This window comes from Poromitra crassiceps, assembly GCF_964638095.1.
Source record: "Poromitra crassiceps genome assembly, chromosome: 1".
NCBI classification, from domain to species: domain Eukaryota; kingdom Metazoa; phylum Chordata; class Actinopteri; order Beryciformes; family Melamphaidae; genus Poromitra; species Poromitra crassiceps.
The window spans coordinates 95,806,684-95,826,696 of NC_139623.1; the positions used below are offsets into that span (position 1 = coordinate 95,806,684).

Below are 20,013 nucleotides of genomic sequence, written 5' to 3' on the forward strand. Positions count from 1 at the left end.
GCCAGCCGAGTCGACTAGTTTCTCATGCTGTGTTTGTTCAGCCGTTTGTACACACGTCTTTGCGGCCAACATTTCATGAAAAGGTAAGCTCAAGTAACGTTACAATAATGATTAAAATACCCCGTTAACGTTACTTGAGCTTACCTTTGATGAAATGTTGGCCGCAAAAACGTGTGTACTTTGATGGTAGAAAAAAAGCCATTTGCCCTCCCCAGCGACTGAACCACGTCTAATCGCACAAATCCACAACCTCCTCCTGTCTGAGTTTTCTTTCTCCGACGGGATTCTGTAAAAGCACAAGCCAGGCGTGTCTCCTCGTCGGTTAGTGCAACCGATAGCACAACAGGTATCCGGCATTTTGGCTGAACAAACACAGCGTGAGAAACTAGTGCGGGCAGCGGAATGAACAAGTTTTTTTTTTGACCGTCAGGTGGGCGTTCCCGGCAGCACGTAACGCCCCTTGAAAGCTATGAATAGCCTAAATGCACACAATCTAGCTATTCTACAGCCTTAGAGCCTAAATGCACCCAATCTAGCTATTCTACAGCCTTAGACCTTAAATGCACACAATCTAGCTATTATACAGCCTTAGAGCCTACATGTAAACGCACACAATCTAGCTATTCTACAGCCTTAGAGCCTAAATGCACACAATCTAGCTATTCTACAGCCTTATAGCCTAAATGCACACAATCTAGCTATTCTACAGCCTTAGAGCCTAAATGCACACAATCTAGCTATTCTACAGCCTTATAGCCTAAATGCACACAATCTAGCTATTCTACAGCCTTATAGCCTAAATGCACACAATCTAGCTATTCTACAGCCTTAGAGCCTAAATGCACCCAATCTAGCTATTCTACAGCCTTATAGCCTAAATGCACACAATCTAGCTATTCTACAGCCTTAGAGCCTAAATGCACACAAGGAAAAACTCCCAAGAAAAAAACCTTAGTTGGAAAAGCTTGGAGGAAACCGTGAGGGGGGCGCATGCAAATAGAGACAAGGCACGAATTCAACAAGGTGCTGGAAATGTTCCACAGGGATTCAGTAGCGTGACTCAGTTCCCGCAGATTTTTTGGTGGTACATTCATGCTATAAACATCCAACTCCACCTCCTCATACCAAAGCTCTACTCATTTGTGGCCCAAACTATTTTCTTTTTTATGTTTACTTGTAAGTGCATAGATCAGCAACTCAAAATACAATATACATTATAATTTTCATAATCTGCCCTGCATGCTAAAGTAGTTGAATAGCCCTGGTTTAAATTGGAGAATAATTGGACAGCCAGGAACAGAACAGCGTTAGTAGAGAAACATTTAATGTAACCAACACATCCTGACAGTCTGTAAATTACTTTGAGAAATGACACTGTGAAACCTATTATATGGCTGTGCCTTGTCAAGTGGACAATGTTAATGAAAGTGAAATGTTGGAGACCCGTTGGACGTGATTGATGTTCCAAAACCAATAAATATCACAGTCACAGCAACATGTCAAACACGTACAATACACGGCTGTAGCCATTATATTGCAAGATTTCTTGCATAACTAATACTGCTGTAATTGCTGCAGTTTTACTTTTTTGAGTGGTGTTTGTCAAAAGGTGACACAATGTGCACATTTTATTCTATACAGTAGTAGAGAAGAGAACAGCCAGTGGAAACCACAGCGCTATTGCAATAATACATGAATAATGGGTAACTTCTATGATAGATATCACTGTATGAGTTAAGTCTTTCTTTCGATAAGGCAATAAGACCTTCAGAGCATCATTTTAATCCTGTCTGTGCAGAAAGTTGCTGATTATAAACGGATTTAGTAGTTTCCAGCAAAGCAATCTTCTTCATGACGAAGAGTGTAATATATAAGTCTGAAATATCTATCAAAGTGGAAAATGGGAGTTAGCGAATATAACAAAATACAGCAGGTTGCAACATTCAAACAGAAACCAACACGGTATTTTGATAGAGCTTATTCAGGCTTTGATGATGGACTCTACTACTCAGGGTCTATTCAAATTGTTTAATATAGTTATTAAGTGTACCTAAAAGATTGTGTGGTATGAGTCAAATTGTTCAAATTGTGGTACAGTAAACAAACAAAATAGAAAAGTATATGGGAGGGGGCGGGGGAGAAGGGGCCGACTTCAACACCTGAGTGTGTGTGTGTGTGTGTGTGTTTTCATTATAGTTCACTAGTTCTGGGAGATGCACTGACAAATCACAGCAACTATTTCAATTAGGACTACGGATGCAAATGAGCTTACTGCTATATCTGGTGCACCAATCTTTTTATTTTTTAAATAATTAATGTTTGCGCACACTGTCCTTTTTTATAAATTAAATAAACTAAACTAATTACAAGGTGTCCATGTATGTGGAGTAATTGGTTGTACTTGGATACACATGGCAGCAGAGCCTTTCTGCCAACTACAGGCTGGCATAAAGCAAGATCAAAACAGTGGCATGTGCAGATGCATACCTGCCGAAGGTTGCGTGTCACGCGGACATCATGCCAGACGTTGTCATTGAACTTGCCGCTGGCAGGCTCCATCAGCGCCTCGAAGGCACCGGAGCCCAGGTTAATGACCAGCCACACAGCTCCGTTCCTCAGAGACAGGTTGACGTAATCAGCTGACTTCCCCGTGTGAAGCAGCAGCCCGTTCCTCTGCAGGGTGCGGAAGGACAGCGTGATCTCATCCAAACTGCTCTGGATGGGCGTCTGAGACAGGTTGTAGCTGAAGAACTCATTCCCTTTGAAGGTGGCCACTGACTCCTCCTGCCCTAAGAAGGGAAGATACACATCTTAGAAACACCCATCTCTTTCCATTTATCAGTCAGAAGTGTGGCTTATCTAAAATCACTGCTCTATTGATATGCTTTGGTGACCAACACTGAGCTAAAATGAGTGTAAATTACAGTGGCAGCCATCTTCTGTTTCTGTTTTATCTTTGATTAATCCACTCTTTAATCGGCATTATTCAACAATTATCCCATAATCATTCAAATGATTTTGAACAGGATGTGTATTTGCAGAGGTCATCAGTAAATAAGCTGAAGTTGCAATTTAGGGAATCCCTGCATCTGATGGAACCGTGTGCTCCAAAACAGGCCTGTTGCCTGAGAGAACACTTGGTTCTGTTTGGCTTGAAGGATGCCCAATACATTTGTTTAATGTACAGTAAGAGCAAATAGCTCCGACACTACTATTTGATCAGCTGTCCAAATCTAAAGTGATTAGCAGCCATCGATTAGGAGAAAGATGTTGTTACTTGTCTGCTTCATTGTCCTTGTACCTCGAGGTCAGCACATTACACATGCAACAATAATAACACGATCAATGTACTCTTGGTGTCAAAGGTCTGGTGCAGTTGATACAAAGTCTCTTTTCACATCGCATGAGCGATCACCATGGCGATCCCGATCACCCATTCTGTCTTCCAACTTCAACCAGCAATGATGCAACTCATGAATCCATCTAGTAATAGATGAAGCCTTTGATCTGTTTGGGAGAAGAATGCTCATATTCTTTTTGGGGCAAACAAAAGGCTAGCTAGCTAAAGCATGGATGTTATTCACCAACCCTAGTCGCATTAGTGAAAGTTAACTTATAATACAAGATTTTTCAAAAATCATTACAGCACAATTTCTGTGTATAATTCAAGGGTTGTGAGCTGTGAGCCTGGGCTGGCCCGTCATACATTGTCAGCCAGCACACATGGAGTGATTTTGATTGCCAATTCATTTTGGATTTCAGCTCACTCACTTCTCTTCACATCCTCAACTGAACCGCAATCCAAACTGAACTAATGCATCTCCGCTTGCATTACCGCTCAGATTGACTCTTGAGGATCCCCTCAGGGAAAGTGGCTGTCAAGTCACTCACCAAGAGAAGAAGATATCCACCATTTAATAAATGTGACACCTACGTGAAAAATGATAAAATGTCTCAAAATGTGACTAACAAGCCCTTACTGACCTGAAAATATAATACTACTAATTATTACAATACCTAATATATATATTCAGAACCAAGAAAACCTCTGCAGGTGCAAATAGAAAATCGAGACACTTTTATCAAAACAGTAGCTGCAAACTGTTACAACTGAACTGAGAAGCTGCAAAACGTCCTACTCCTTGTGTTGAATGTTGTTGTTTGTGTTGTGATTTTGTTGGCTTGCCCTGTGGGTTTAGTCTTTGTCCTATAATACCAAATAATAAATAAATAAATGATTATTTATTTTACTCCTGCTAAGAGCTGCCTTGCACACACATGCTTTAACACATTTTGGAGCCCATTCTTAATCTTAACAGTGAAATACACAAATATACATTAAATAAACACTTCCAAGGTTGTGACGTTTGATATCGAAGCATTCTTTTACACTGAACCACACTTAGGAGTGTTGTTGACCATTTTATGATATAGGCTAATGCAGTTGTAAAACTCGTGAGTGGACTGTTTCAAGCTGATGTAGTCAGCCATTAGCCTATACTGTATGTTTGTTTATTGTTGGTATATCTGATCAGAGCTGAGAGTGAAGGAAAAGTGGTTATGGGACACCAAGAAAACCAAAATTACTCTTACTGTAAGCTTTCGGAAGGTACTGTGGACCAAATTCAGCAAAACATCAGAGGTGTGCACTTAAAGCCCAAAAGCCATAGATTTCCTGACCTACTGTACTACCCCTTTTCTCTAATATCCAATAACATATTCCTCACTCCAAATACACACACATACAGTACCCCCCCCACACACGCACACGCACAGTGCAAGAAAACAAGATCCTTCAGAATCTTAAAGAAAATAGATTAATCTTATGCGTTTTGTTGGTTTAACTATAGTTATCAAATTCTTCTGCTGAATTTTACGTGTGTGAAGTTTTCAACTTGGTAATCAGTGAGAAGGAGGAAGACAGTGCAGTGCTCCTTAAGAATATGAACATTCTGGTGGTGATTGTTGTATGACATTTGTAAGTCTGTAGTTAATGGAAAGTTTCAAAAACGATGAAACCAAAACATTTCTAACTAGAACGACCGCAACGCGGACGTATGCCTCCGCCATTAGTTAATTCTTGAGTCCAAATCGCCATTTGAGGCAAATTGGAAGAAATTCCGTCAAGGCGCTCCTGAGATGTTGTGTTACAGAGCTTGGAAATTGGGTGTGTGGGGTCACATTGACCTTGAACTTTGACCACCAAAATGTAATCAGTTCATCCTTGAGTCCAAGTGGACGTTTGAGGCAAATTCGAAGAAATTCCATCAAGACATTCCTGAGATATCGCGTTGACAAGCTTGAAAATGGCATTCGAGAGGTCACAGTGACCTTGACCTTTGATAACCAAAATGGAATCAGTTCATCCTTGCGTCCAAGTCGATGTTTGAGCCAAATCAGAAGAAATTCTATCAAGCCGTTCTTGAGATATTGCGTTAACCAACTTGGGAATGGCGTTCGTGAGGTCACAGTGACCTTGAAGTTTGACCACCAAAATGTAATCAGTTCATCCTTGAGGCCAAGTTAATGTTTGAGGCAAATTTGATGAAATTCCGTCAAGGCATTCCTGAGATATGGCGTTAACAAGCTTGAAAATGGAGTTGGAGAGGTCACAGTGACCTTGACCTTTGATCACCAAAATGTAATCCTTTCATCCTTGCGCCCGCAAATTAGCAGAAATTCCATCAAGCCGTTCTTGAGATATCGCTTTAACGAACTTGGGAATGGCATTCGTCAGGTCACAGTGACCTTGACCTTTGACCACGAAAATCGAATCAGTTCATCCTCAAGGATGAGTCGATGGTTGAGGCAAATTTGATGAAACCCCGTCAAGGCATTTCTGAGATGTTGCGCTAACAAGCTTGAAAATGGCGATCGAGGGGTCACAGTGACCTTGGCCTTTGACCACCAAAATCTAATCAGTTCATCCTTGAGTCCAAGTCGATGTTTGAGACAAGTTTGATTAAATTCCGTCAAGGCATTCCTGAGATATCGCGTTAACAAGCTTGAAAATGGCGTTCGAGAGGTCACAGTGACCTTGGCCTTTGACCACCAAAATCTAATCAGTTCATCCTTGAGTCTAAGTCGATGTTTGAGGCAAATTTGATGAAATTCCATCAAGGCGTTCCTCAGATATCGCGTTAACGAACATCGTACGGACGGACAACCCGGATCCATAATGCCTCCGGCCTATCGCCGGCGGAGGCATAAAAACCTTAAAAATGGTGTGTGATTAGAGATAGGCCAGGCTACACGCAGCGGTAGAGTGATGCACAGTCAGGCCCGGTTCTACAGGGGTGCAAAAGCATGCATTGCACCCTTATTTTAATTGTCTGCATGCTCAGTTGAAAAGTAAAAAATATATATATATATATATATATAAATGCTGCAGCTGCACACTTACTGTTTAAACTTGAATTATAATTGTTTTTCTTTGTTCTTTGATGTGAATTTATGGCTTTTTGGTAACTATATGTAACCTTTTAAGGTTGAGATAATTGTATTATCATTATATGGTCCAAATATTTCAGTAAAGCACTTGAAACACTTGAAATATTCTTGCTTGGGTGGTATCATTCTACTTGAAATGATGGTAAAATGCATTATTTTTAGTAAAATAACATGTCAAATTTGGCCGGGCATCTGCACCCCTCCACTGCCAAAGGACAATAAATAGAGCTAAAAAAAATCATATCTGACCCCACTCACCCAGCATACCACATCTTCCAGCTGTTGCCCTCTGGGAGGCGCTACAGGTCTCTGCCCACCAAGACAACCCATTTTAAAAACAGTTTCTTCCCCACTGCTATAAGGACACTGAACTCTCTGTAACAACCCCCATATCACTGCTGCTATGACTGTATTGTGTACTGTTATTGTGTTTTATGTATGTATTATTATGTTTAATGTTGGACCATTGCTTAAGTATGAACTGTACTGAAAACAAATTCCACCAGCCTGGCTGTGTGGTCATTAAAGAATCTAATCTAATCTAATCTAATCTTCCTATCTAGGATGCATCCTCATCTTGTTCTGGAACCGGCCCTGTTCACAGTACAAGCACATTTCATCACTATCACTACAGCGTAATTTAAACACCTTGGGAAAAATAATGGTCAATTATCAGATACCTACAGTATATGTCAGTCTCACCATGGCACATATTGCCTCTGTTGGTATAAATTTACCCTAAAAGTGTTGTTTGGTCAGTGTGGCAGGGGGAACAGCTCAGGACGAGGACACGACTCTCGTGAGGAGTCTGCTTCCATCCAGCGCCTCCCCCAGATAATCCACCCCACCGGCTTTCCTGTCTTTCCCAGCTTTCCCCACTGAAGAAGTCAAAGGTGGATAACCCAAAAGCCTTCCTGGAGGTCTTTGAGGGATCAGTGGTGGTGTCTGGGTGGCCTGAAAGATTGGACCGTATGTCTGATTCCCCTGCTCACCTGGGAAGTGGAGCTCATAGCCCATGCAGTAGTCTGCTGCCAGAATAAATACCAGCTTGTAAAGAAGGTGGTCCTGGTCTTACTCGGCCTGACGCCAGATAGATATCGGCGACAATTTCAAGGGGTCGCCTATAATGTGGATCCAAGGATCTACACCAGCAAAGAGATCACTGAACAGATGGTGCTGGACCAGTTCGGCACCATACTGCAAGCCACGGTCAACTCTAGTGTCACCACCCCTCTAAACAGGCTGCAGCCATGGCCATGGTAGAGAAGCATCTTTCTCTGCAAATGACTACTAGGGGGATGCCCAGAGCTCCAGAAAGGAGCAGCCCATACTGGGCTCTCGCCAGCACCAACGATCTCACCCCGTCTCCGCTCCTCCTGCTTCTCCCATTGTCACACCTTGCTGTACTCAACCTGTTCAGTCTCTCTCTCACTTCCTTTACATCTCCCCAGGTTTGTGTCTCCTACTCTATTAGTTTGGACCCACAAAGGGTAGTTTAAATGGTCTAAAGTGCAAGCTAAATGAGCTCTAGGTGCGGGAAGTCAAAAAGCATGTGTAAAACACAAGACACTTTTCAGCGGGAGATAAAGTGCTTCTACAGTGGCAGCCAGCTGCCATACCAAAGAACTGAACTTTGTTACACCATAAGGGACATTGCTTAGATAAACAAATGATATCTATACTGTTTATTAAGAGGTTTAATTGGTTTAAGTTATGTTAAGTATAAGTATTAAGTTAGGTTTCTGTTTTATCTTTGTTTAATCTGCCAAGGATCATGACAGGTCCCTGCAGGGACGAGTCATGGCCCAGATGCCAATTGAAGATTGCTGCATCTGTATTATGCTTCACTTCCATCCATGTTTTTTCTCTTCTTTTGTTTTTGCAAGTGGCCATTCAGCATCACACGGTGAGGAGGGGATGTCGAAGATGAGGTAGCATGGTCTGGAAGGGGTGAGGCACGTGATAATCATTTAAATCTACTCAAAACTTGGAATGAGGTAGTCCCTGTCTCTCTGGCTAGCATGGTGACTGGGAGAGATGAGTTGGCACCAGAAAATCAGCCAATTCCTCATACTCACCACAAAGAGACTCTGCCAGGGGTAAAGGTGTGGATCTGCCCCTATTTTTTGCCGAAACACAAAACAAAAAGTTCTTTAGGCCAACCTCAATTATATAGCCTGGGAACCTGACAAATCTGCAAGCTAATGTTTTATATGCTCTAGCAGATGTCTGTCCCCCACCCTTCCCGTTCAGACAGATTTCTACCCGACCAGGCCAATCACAACCGTTTATCAAATATGGGGCAGTTTGATATGATGACTGACAGATGAGCACCGTAGAGGCATTTTTGAAACACACGTTTCATTGCTCTGATTGCTTGTAGGTCTACCCAATTACATCCATAGGCATTTTGGTCTGCGCCCGTTGATAACACCCCCTGGAAATTGAACTGAGAGTTTCCAGACTCATTCACATTTGCAAATTTGTCTGGCAATGTCAGGCTACAGCTCTTTAGTGCCGTGTCCAAATTCGATCTCTATCCACACCCACGGTCAACAACCTCCTGGACCTGACAGACGGTGCTCGTATTAACACTAGATTTGACCAAAGGATAACTGGCAGAATCTCTTGTCAGAAGAAAGAGAAAACTGACTTCTCCTTTCCAGGATGCATTGTACCAATTTGATACACCTCTTTTCAGGCTATTTAAGGTACATGCTATGTCTCAATGAGAAGGTGCTGCACCCTCAGATGCCTATTCAGATGACATCATCATCTATAGTGAGAGCTGGCTGTCGTGGAGACCTTGAGGCGGAGGGTGCCCATTAACCTTGCGAGGCAGCTGGATTCGCGCAAGATCATGATCACATGATAAATCCATCTTGGCATGCTCTAATCTATTGGTTGGAATGGGAACCACCAGTGGTTCTGACCAATCAGCGTCCAGAGCCAGCTATAGGCGGGATTTAGGTGTGACAACAGCAAGAAGCGAGCCCCTGATATATACGTAATGGACAGATGGTTTATCACCTGCCAGGTATTTTTTGAAAGCGCCTGACCCTTTTAAATGGTTTCCTGAGCAAGTTCCCAGATGGCTATGTGAAACAAACCATCTGGAAGCATCAGGTTAGGTGACCATGGCCAACCCAAAGAAGCGTGCAATTGTACACAGGGAGCTATGCTATCTGGGGCACCACTTGGACTGTGGGCAAGTCTGCCCTCAGATAGGTAAGATGGCACCCACTGCAGCATATGAGACCAGAAAGGGACCACCCTGTGCTATACATTAGCTGAAAATAAAGCACTGTAGAGAAGTAATGTCTTGCAATCAAATAGGCAGATCCGCCTGCTGCTACTACCATCTGCTACTACCCTCTGCTGCTACCTGCTGCTACTACCCTCTGCTGCTACCTGCTGCTACTACCCTCTGGGCCACCAGTTCCACCCTCTGTTCCCATCATGCCATGTTGCAATGGCTCCACCACATGAAGAATGCCAACGTGTGGAGCACTCATTAGTATCAGGCTTTACAGCTGATTAATTTCAAAGTGGTCCATAGGCCCGGGGGCACAGATGGCAGTTGCTGACTTCCTCTCGCACTCAGGGGCAGGGGAGTCGGTTGTCGGCTGGACGTCCCGCAGTGTGATGGGGGTATGTGGCAGGCGGGGCAGCGATTGAGCATTGGTGTGTAGGAGAGCCAGTAAAGCCAGTCAGCGAGGCACACCTGGCTGTGTCGGATTAATCTCGCTCTTTCTATCTGTGTGTTTCAGTAGATGCTGGCAGAGAATGCTGGGACTGAAGCACATGGGCACACAGCCACATCAAGCCTGAAAAAGCTGTTCATTCTTTTGTAGATGGTGGGACTCATCCCTGAGATAGTCCATGGGCCAAGGCAAAAATCGGTACCACCTGAGGTGACCGCACGATTTTGTTATTTTTGTCTTCCTACATGTCTCTAGTTTATATTTTGGTATGATAACCCTGCTGATTTGGTAGCTTAAGGATAGTTATCACTCTGTAAACAAACCTACCCCCATATAAATGACAAAACCCTGATTTCTGTGTATTAGTCCAGATGATATGTGAAAATGATGTTCCCTTTTTCGTAAAAGCATGAAACTTGCTTATAGTTTGGGGCCCTGTACAGTTTCAGAAATTGAGCCATCGCAAAAATGCCTTGTGGCGGCCATTTTAATTCTGCCATAAGCAAATTATGTAGTTTGCATCATATCTCCTGAACCACACATGCTAACACTGAAAAGGAGATGTCTATCCCAATGTTTTCAGGGTCAAGGATTACAATGATACCATATAGAACATCATAAACTGTTAAAGTGACTAATCAATGGTGAATTTGATGACGTTGTGAGAAGGAAATGACAGTATCTGATAACCGATGCTATAACTTCAAAGCCATGACCATTCTCTGGCTAAGATGTTTTGATGAGTGATTTGACTTATATAGACCTTTTGTTAAAATAGCGCCCAGGTCCCTCCTAAGGATCCTGGGATTTTCCTTGCCAGATGGCCAAATCCAAGATGGCCACTGGCGCCATGTTAAAAAATTGACTTTTGACCCAGAGCACATAGAATAATGTATGAAGACACTTTTCGGTGTAAGTCAACCACGAGGAATCCGATTCTGACATCAGTTTGACATTATGGCATAGTTTTGACCCAGAATTCCAAGATGGCTGCCATCCAGTATTGTGGAAATGTAACTTTTGAATGGGAAGGTATACTGTGCGTTTGGGGTTTACCACAAGGAAGGAGATTAACAATGGTGGATGTTTTGGGAGTCATTTCAGAATTATGTTCACTGAAAATACGTTAATGTCAACACCCATTTTACCTTGGTACTGCTGTACCAACTACCCCCAGGATTTCTTGCATTAAAATATTTAATGAATGTATGACAAGATAACTAAAATAAGCTCTTTTTATTAGCTGTAGCTATAGATTCTGAATCATCAGATTCCGCTCATCATCTTTAGCCAAGTATGCTGTGTCATACCGGTCGATCACACAGATATGTCAACATCACCATGGCGGACAAGGATGATGGATGACACCTTGTGGACATAGTCCGACCATTTGTATGGGGTGCCATCTTGTGTCTGCCAATCCAATTGCTGATGGAGTTGCCATCATCTAGATCATGCCCATGTCAATGAGAGTGATGTAGGGTTCTTGCAGCCCTACAGATTGGAGATAGAGCTTCTTCTAGATGCGCTTGCTCTTCTGCGTCTTCCTGTATGTGATGTTGGAGTTGAATAAGGCCACACATTCATCAAAAACACAATGTTCCAGCAACTCATGGAGGTTTACAAGTTGACCACAACCAGGTCAATCACTGCCTTGGAGCGCTCCACTCCATCTCAGCAGCTCCTACCTTGAGTTCCTCCCCGGGTAGTCTCGCTTGCCAGACTCCCTCCCTACAATGGCAGAGTCTGGCTGCTAATACCTCCACCCTGGTATAGGGGAAAAAGGCTCCGTTCACCTTTACAACTATCCACCAAACGTATCAAGCAGGCCTGCTTTATTGCACAATCCAGATCCAACCGTTTTCAGCATGTAGCAACGAGCTAGCATTGTTGATGTTATTGTTTCACAGTAGCACAGGCATTTGAGATAGACAGATTCGACACGGAGGGAGTGGAAACGAAATCCATAAATGGTCGCCACCAGTCAGTCAGAGCGGGTTGGAGCATGCATGCAGGGAGGAGGGTGGAAGATGATTGTGATGCTGCAGACGCGAAGTGCCGCTGTGTGTAAATTCAGCTCGAGCAGGACCCTGGCCATTCACACCAGATGCACTGCTTTGCTCCGCGCCGGTGACCACTTGTACTGACTTCCTATCTGGCTTCACACAATCACTCGCGGGTCTCACACAAAAATAGATCAGACGCCGAAACAATCTCTGCATGGGGCGAGCCGGCCGCATCACGGCTGGTCTGACTGAACGGTCTAATGTGCTAACAAGTGCACCAAAATGAAACTGGCTGCGCTTCCAGATGCTTCGTCACTTCAGCGTCTGGTGTTTTTGCTCCTTTTCGCATCCACTCATTGCAGACTTAAAATCAGCCCATGCTGCAGGAGAGGAGAAGTTGACCAGATTCTTGCAAGTCCCGGGGGCCCTATCTTCGCAAAAGCGGTACGCCGCGCGCAATGCAAATTGGGGGCGTGCACAAGCGCATGCCTGTTATAATTTTACTGGACATAGGCGTGCCACAATCAGCCGTTTCTGCTCAGAATACGGGGCAGCACCTCTTACACGCTAAAAAAAAGCACCTCTTACGCGCTAAATACTCTGCTGCGCTTGAGCGCACCATAATCTCTATGCTGTGCAGCGCAGAGTAAAATTCCTTTTGGATATGTCATTACACACGGACGTGCCCACGCCAGGACATCAAATTCTGCTGCTAAAATTGGATATTAGCAGATAATTCAGTGAGGCAATGCAATCAACTATAACTCACTGAGAAACTTTTATCACATTGCAAAGAGGGAAATTAATTGAGAAAACTTGTTGGACAATGGACATAGGCTATTCACCTTCACCTTTCCCATAGTCTCGCTGGCCAGCCTCCCCTCCCACGCAGGTCTCCATAGTGGGATTGCGATGGGCGGCGCTTAGCGGCAGTGCCCTTGGAAAATAGTTTCCAACAATCCAACTTGCCCTTTTCAGCGTGTAGCAACGAGCTAGCGTGTAGGTTTCTGCCGTTAGCTTGCTAGCTAGTTAGCGTTGTTGTTTTCACTGAGGCGGCAGGGCACTATTTACAGCGACACACAGGGAGGAGGGAGCGGAAGCTGCTCTGATTGACGTGGTCGGAGCCAATGACAGAGTTTGTAATAAGCCGGGAGCAGACATCCGGCACCCACTGAAACAGTCGCTCCAATGGGGAGCAGCTGTAGAGCAGGGGAGGGCTTATCCCAGTTGCCTGTTTCCGTGGCGCCAGACTCCTCTCCCGGTAGGGAGGGGAGGCTGGCCAGCGAGACTAACATAATTATGAAATTACCCTCAAAACACAATAATTGTCATTACTAAACCATGTTTGGTAGGCATGGATTTGCAATTAAAATAGCTATAATTCACCATTGTTAATCTCCGTCCTTACTCTAAAAATGGTAAACACCACATACGTATATGTTGCCATTCAAAAGTTAAGTTTTCACGCTACTGGATGGCAGCCATCTTGGAATTGTGGGTCAAAATTATGACAGAATGTTAAACTGATATCAGAATCAGATTATTTGTGGTTGACTTACACCGAAAAGTGTCTTCATACATTATTCTAGGTGCTCTGGTTCAAAAGTAAATTTTTCAAGATTGTACCAGTGGCCATCTTGGATTTGGCCATCTGGCAGAAAGTCGGAGGATGTTTGGGAGGGGCCTGGGGGCTATTTTAACAAAAGGCCCATAGAAGTCAAATTACTCATCAAAAAATCTTAGCCAGAGAGTGGTCATGGAATTGAGGTTATAGCATCAGTTATCAGAAACTGTGATTTCCTTCTCACGTCATTAAATTCACGATTGATTAGTTACTTTAACAGTTTATGATGTTCTATATGGTATCATTGTAATCCTTGACCATGAAAACATAGGGATAGACATCACCTTTTCTGTGTTATCATGTGTGGTTCAGGAGATATGATGCAAACTACATAATTCACTTATGGCGGAATTAAAATGGCCACCGCGAGGCATTTTTGTGATGGCTTAATTTCTGAAGATTTACGGGGCCCCAAACTATATGTGTACCAAGTTTCATGCTTTTATGAAAAAGTGAACATGATTTTCACATATCATCTGGACTAATACACAGAAATCAGGGTTTTGTCATTTATATGGGAGAAGGTTTTTTACAGAGTGATAACTATCAATAAGCTACCAGATTGGCACGGTTATCATACCAAAATATAAACTAGAGACATGTAGGAAGACAAAAATACAAAAATTGCGCGGTCCCCTTAGGTGGTACCGATTTCACCATTGGCCCATGGACTAATTGCATTGTATCCTTCTCAAAACACCACTGAATTCACCAAAACACCACTTAATTCACCATTAACTATTCATGTGAACAGTTTATGATGTTGTATAGGGTGTCATTGTAATCCCTGACCATGAAAACATAGGGGTAGACATCACATTTTCTGCGTTATCATGTGTGGTTCAGGAGATATGATGAAATCAGGGTTTTGTCATTTTTTGGGGGTAGGTTTGTTTACAGAGTGATAACTATCCTTAAGCTACCAAATCGGAAGGGTTATCATACCAAAATATAAACTAGAGACATGTAGGAAGACAAAAATAACAAAATCGTGCGGTCACCTCAGGTGGTACCGATATGTCAAAATTTGAGCCTTGGCCCATGGACTAATTGCATTGTATCCTTCTCAAAACACCACTGAATTCACCAAAACACCACTTAATTCACCATTAACTATTCATGTGGACAGTTTATGATGTTGTATAGGGTGTCATTGTAATCCCTGACCATGAAAACATAGGGGTAGACATCACATTTTCTGCGTTATCATGTGTGGTTCAGGAGATATGATGAAATCAGGGTTTTGTCATTTTTTGGGGGTAGGTTTGCTTACAGAGTGATAACTATCCTTAAGCTACCAAATCGGAAGGGTTATCATACCAAAATATAAACTAGAGACATGTAGGAAGACAAAAATAACAAAATCGTGCGGTCACCTCAGGTGGTACCGATATGTCAAAATTTGAGCCTTGGCCCATGGACTAAGAGGGAGAATGGTGGTGGGGGTTTTTATGCCTTGCTGGATTGTGGAATTATTTGCTGCCAAAATAAATACAGACTGAATTTCTCCATTGTCCCTCCCAGGAGACAGACTGAGCGTTGTCAAAGTCAATAACAAAACTGAGAAAGAAAATTTAATGTTTGGGGGAAAAAACTTTTATATGAATATCATTTAGATCAACAACTTGCTGTGTTACAAACGTTAGCTGTGCTTTTCATGAGTATTGCCTGGAGTGTTATTTTTGGTCAATTTTCATTCAACAATCAATTACTGTTCTCTAACTTACTTCTCCTTTACTGATGCATGAAATAGTGCAATTACATTTACTCATTCCATGACAAATCACACTGTGGCAGGCCTTTGGGACATAATTATCTTATGTTGTAGATTTACTATGTAGAGTGTCTCAACAGCTAGACGGGTGAGGCAGTACCAGTACATGTACTGTAGCTGAATAGTTTTAGCCTCATACCAATTAATTGAAGGAGCTTGTATTATGGAATAGCCTAATGTTATCTTTTGGCCTTGTACAGACAAAATCATTATTTCTGAACATGAACATCTCTGTACCAAAAGTTAGTAATGCAGAACAAGCCCCTAATCTATGATGTCATACAGCCTATAATGAATGGGTGAATGTATTTGTGGACTCATGTACAATATCTGAGCATTCCCATCCAAATGACCTCTTAGTGTTATCAGTTCCAAACCAGAAAATGTAGCTACCCAAGAAAACCCAGGGAAATCCCACACTCAATTTTCCCTTATTTTCCAAATCATTTTCTATGTGAGCAGGAATGGCATAATCAAATACTAAAGTTTATATTAAAAAACTCTTCAACTGTTTCAGCACTAATTGTGATCAAAACCATGAAGAGAAATGCCGCTAATTGAGATTGGGTTTAATCTCTATGAAAGTCACTAATAGGCTAGCTGTAATGGTGAAATACATTTGGGTGTGTAGTCAGATCAGTAATCTTTAGAACGCTGAAAGCATATTAATGGTTAGTTTGCATCTGAAGCAGAGATTAAGGTTTTAGCTCTAGAAAAAAGGTCTAAGCAAGATCATTTATATATCAATATAAATAAATAAATAAATAAATAAATAAATATATATATATATATATATATATATATTCTGCTTGTTCTTTTACACAAACATGACGTTTTTCTCTTTGTAATCAAACAATTTTGTATGCTCTTTTCTTTTATCTATTTTATGTAAAGCACTTTGAAATGCCTCTGTGTATGAAATGTGCTATACAAATACCTTATATCAGAATGGGTCATGAAAGCCAAGAGTCTATGTTTAGAGACAATACTGATTGTCATGGAGACAGGCTGGTGAACTTTATGTACATTTTGCCAAATGAATTTCTGACAATAAACAAACAGTAACATACGCTCACATGCATCTCTTATGGGAATAGATCTATAGATCTGATAAACACAAATAATCAAATAGTCAGTATGCCAGGCATGTCCAAGGTCCGGCCCGGGGGCCAGATGCAGCCCTTCGACCGATCTTAACTCATTGAGTGCCAGCCACTTTTGGAAAACGGATGCTCCCAGTGCCAGCCCTTTCAGAGCGTTTTCAGTGATTTCTCGAGGCCCACAGAATATTGTGTGATATTACTATGTAAACACCGAACACGCACAAAGAACGATGACTCTATTGTATCATCAGCAAAAAAAAGTTTATTGATATCATTTTCCGTTCTTTAGTTATCAGCCGGAGAAAATAGGTTGATTTCACCAAAAACAGACGTTTCAGACTAGAAGCTGAGATAATGAGCCTTTTGTGAAATGAAGCATTTCAAGCAAATCACTGACTCTGAAGCTAATATTTTCTGACCTGAAACATCTGAACAGTAATTTCCTTCAATAAAACAGCACCCCCACCCCTCTCAACTGCAAACTCCTCCTCCTGGGAGTGTCTCTGGTGGCTCTGCTCGCTCTGCTGCGTGTCAGGCGACGAATCTCTGCATGGAGCTGGGATAAACTCATCCCCACCAACACACAGCTTGCATGCCAGAGCTGGGAGAAACTCACCCCCACACCAACACACAGCCTGCATGCCGGCAGAGCTTGGAGAAACTCATCCCCACACTAACACACAGCCTAACACGCACCCAGCGTCTATTTTTGGAGCGCTCCGTTTTTGTGCGCCGGCTCCCAGCGCGACACCGAAAAGCCAAACCGGACTGCTGAGAATGGTTTGGCCCTTCGGCGTCGGGTGCTGCTTTTCTGGCGGCTAATCGTGTGGAGAAACTATGCAGCAGAGACAGAGGGGCTCAGTTGTGGGAGCGGATTGACTGCTGTTCGCAGCTAACGTTAGCTCCAGCCAGAGCAATCTATACGGCTCTGGCTCCAGCATCGGTTTCCGTTTCATCACGGGGCTTCTTCTGCTGTTTTTCCTCACCTTTCTCTAATCTGGACAGCACTGTCGCCACCTAATGGGTCCGTAAAATAGCTTCTACACATTCGACATCCCCCATACTTTCACAGGAGATGCATCAGGCTTTGATCCACGTCCCACCGTCAAAAAACAAGCAATTGACGACTTTAGTCGTCATTGGCACTCTACGTTACTATTTGAATTGACGACGATAGTCTTCATTGGCACTCAATGAGTTAAGTGGCCCTCTGCTTGTCTCTCAAAATATACTATATGTGGCCCTCCACACAGTATTAGTTACCGTAATCAAGTAAGTTCAATTAGCATTTTTCTCCGTTCACGTAACGATGACAGCACTATCATACATTTTTTAGACAAGCCCCAAGTAGGAACAACACAGGCAGAACTAATGTTTTCAGATGGTAAACAAAATCCTTATAGTACAATTGTATTGTTTGTGTTTTTTGTTTTTTTGTATAACCCATATGATGCGAGAAGCAGCTGGCCGGCCCCCTGGTAATTTCACATTATCTAATCTGGCCCCCATTCAAAAAGTTTGGACACCCCTGAGCATGCAGACAAGACAAATGCTCCTTAACTCATTAAGTGCCATAGACGACCTAACTCGTCTTACATAATCCAGCGCTTGAGTGCCAAGGACGAGCTAACTCGTCTTACATAAACATTTTTTTTTTTTGACGGTGGGACATCAATCAACCCCTTTTACATCTTCGAGATAACTATTTGGAGCAAGAGCATGTGTGTAATCTATTTTACCGACCACTAAGTGGCGACAGAGACAGAGAGAAGCCACAGCCACGGGACCCAAAAGCCACGGGACCAAAAGCAGCCGCCTCCCGCGGAAATGGCTTGGCGATTTTACAGTCAGAAGCCCGGAGACACACACACAGAACGGACAGAGATCCCCTCCCCCCAGATCCGCGGAGCAACGCGCGAACACACACACACACACACACACACACACACACACACACACACACACCGCGGGAGCAAGCCATTCAAGGAAATGGCGACGCGATTTTACAGTAATCCATTTCAGACTCGTCTTGCCCGACAGGCAGACAGGCAGGCAGGCAGCAGCAACGCGCTTCTGACACGCCCGCTGTTAGAGCCAGGAGGAAGGAGGAGAAGACACATGGAGGGAGGAGTTTGATTGAGAGGGGTGTTTCCTGTTGTTATGGAGGAAATTACTGTTCAAAACTATTGTTTAGAATGTCTGACGGTCTTACTGATGCCAAAAATGAATGGTTAAAGTGACTGTTTCACAAAAAGCCATTTATCTCTGAATAAATTTCCAGACGCTGAAACCATGCTGTACTCAACGGCTAATATCTACATAACTACTAACTCTGCAAACTAACTCTTTTAGACAGAGAAAGCACACATTCTATTAGTTATTTTTAGATGATTGGTGTTCATGAATTCTTAACAGAAAAGAATCCTCGGCTGTTCTAAAATGAGCCAGAATCGTCAAAAACACCCCTGGCACAACTTACCTACAGGAATGAAAACATGGCTGGCACTCAATGTGTTAATATGTTTTTTTTCATTTTTCTCTCCATGACGTGTTTAACGCATTCATCTGACCAACAAAGCACGATTCCTAAACAAATAGGAACACAAGGACGGAGGATGGATAAAGATTGTGGAAGTTTAGGTCCCAGTAGAGGATGTATCAGATGATCACTTGACTGACGAGAACAAATGGGAAGCCCCAAGACTCACTTGCGAGCACAACACTGCAGTCTACAGTACAGAGCCATTTGAAACAGCTGGGGAACTGAACACTGCAGTCAGTCTACAGTACAGAGCCATTTGAAACAGCTGGGGAACTGAACACTGCAGTCAGTCTACAGTACAGAATCATTTGAAACAACTGGGGAACTGAACACTGCAGTCAGTCTACAGTACAGAACCATTTGAAACAACTGGGGAACTGAACGCTGCAGTCAGTCTACAGTACAGAGCCATTTGAAACAGCTGGGGAACTGAACACTGCAGTCAGTCTACAGTACAGAGCCATTTGAAACAGCTGGGGAACTGAACGCTGCAGTCTAGTACAGAGCCATTTGAAACAGCTGGGGAACTGAACGCTGCAGTCTACAGTACAGAGCCATTTGAAACAGCTGTGGAACTGAACACTGCAGTCTAGTACAGAGCCATTTGAAACAGCTGTGGAACTGAACGCTGCAGTCTAGTACAGAGCCATTTGAAACAGCTGGGGAACTGAACGCTGCAGTCTACAGTACAGAGCCATTTGAAACAGCTGGGGAACTGAACACTGCAGTCAGTCTACAGTACAGAATAATTTGAAACAGCTGGGGAACTGAACGCTGCAGTCAGTCTACAGTACAGAATCATTTGAAACA

The 20,013-nt window shown here is 42.9% G+C and overlaps 1 protein-coding gene across 1 annotated transcript in view; it reads right to left on the reverse strand.

Annotated features, from left to right (window-relative positions):
* The window catches only part of LOC310782483 (neurexin-2-like), a gene marked incomplete at both ends in the record, with an annotated part of 239,450 nt that overhangs the window by 207,247 nt on the left and 12,190 nt on the right, over nt 1–20,013 (reverse strand). The window contains one exon of the mRNA XM_083643153.1: nt 2,488–2,789. Coding sequence (XP_083499279.1) covers nt 2,488–2,789 — 302 coding nt within the window. The remainder of the gene's footprint in view (nt 1–2,487; nt 2,790–20,013) is intronic.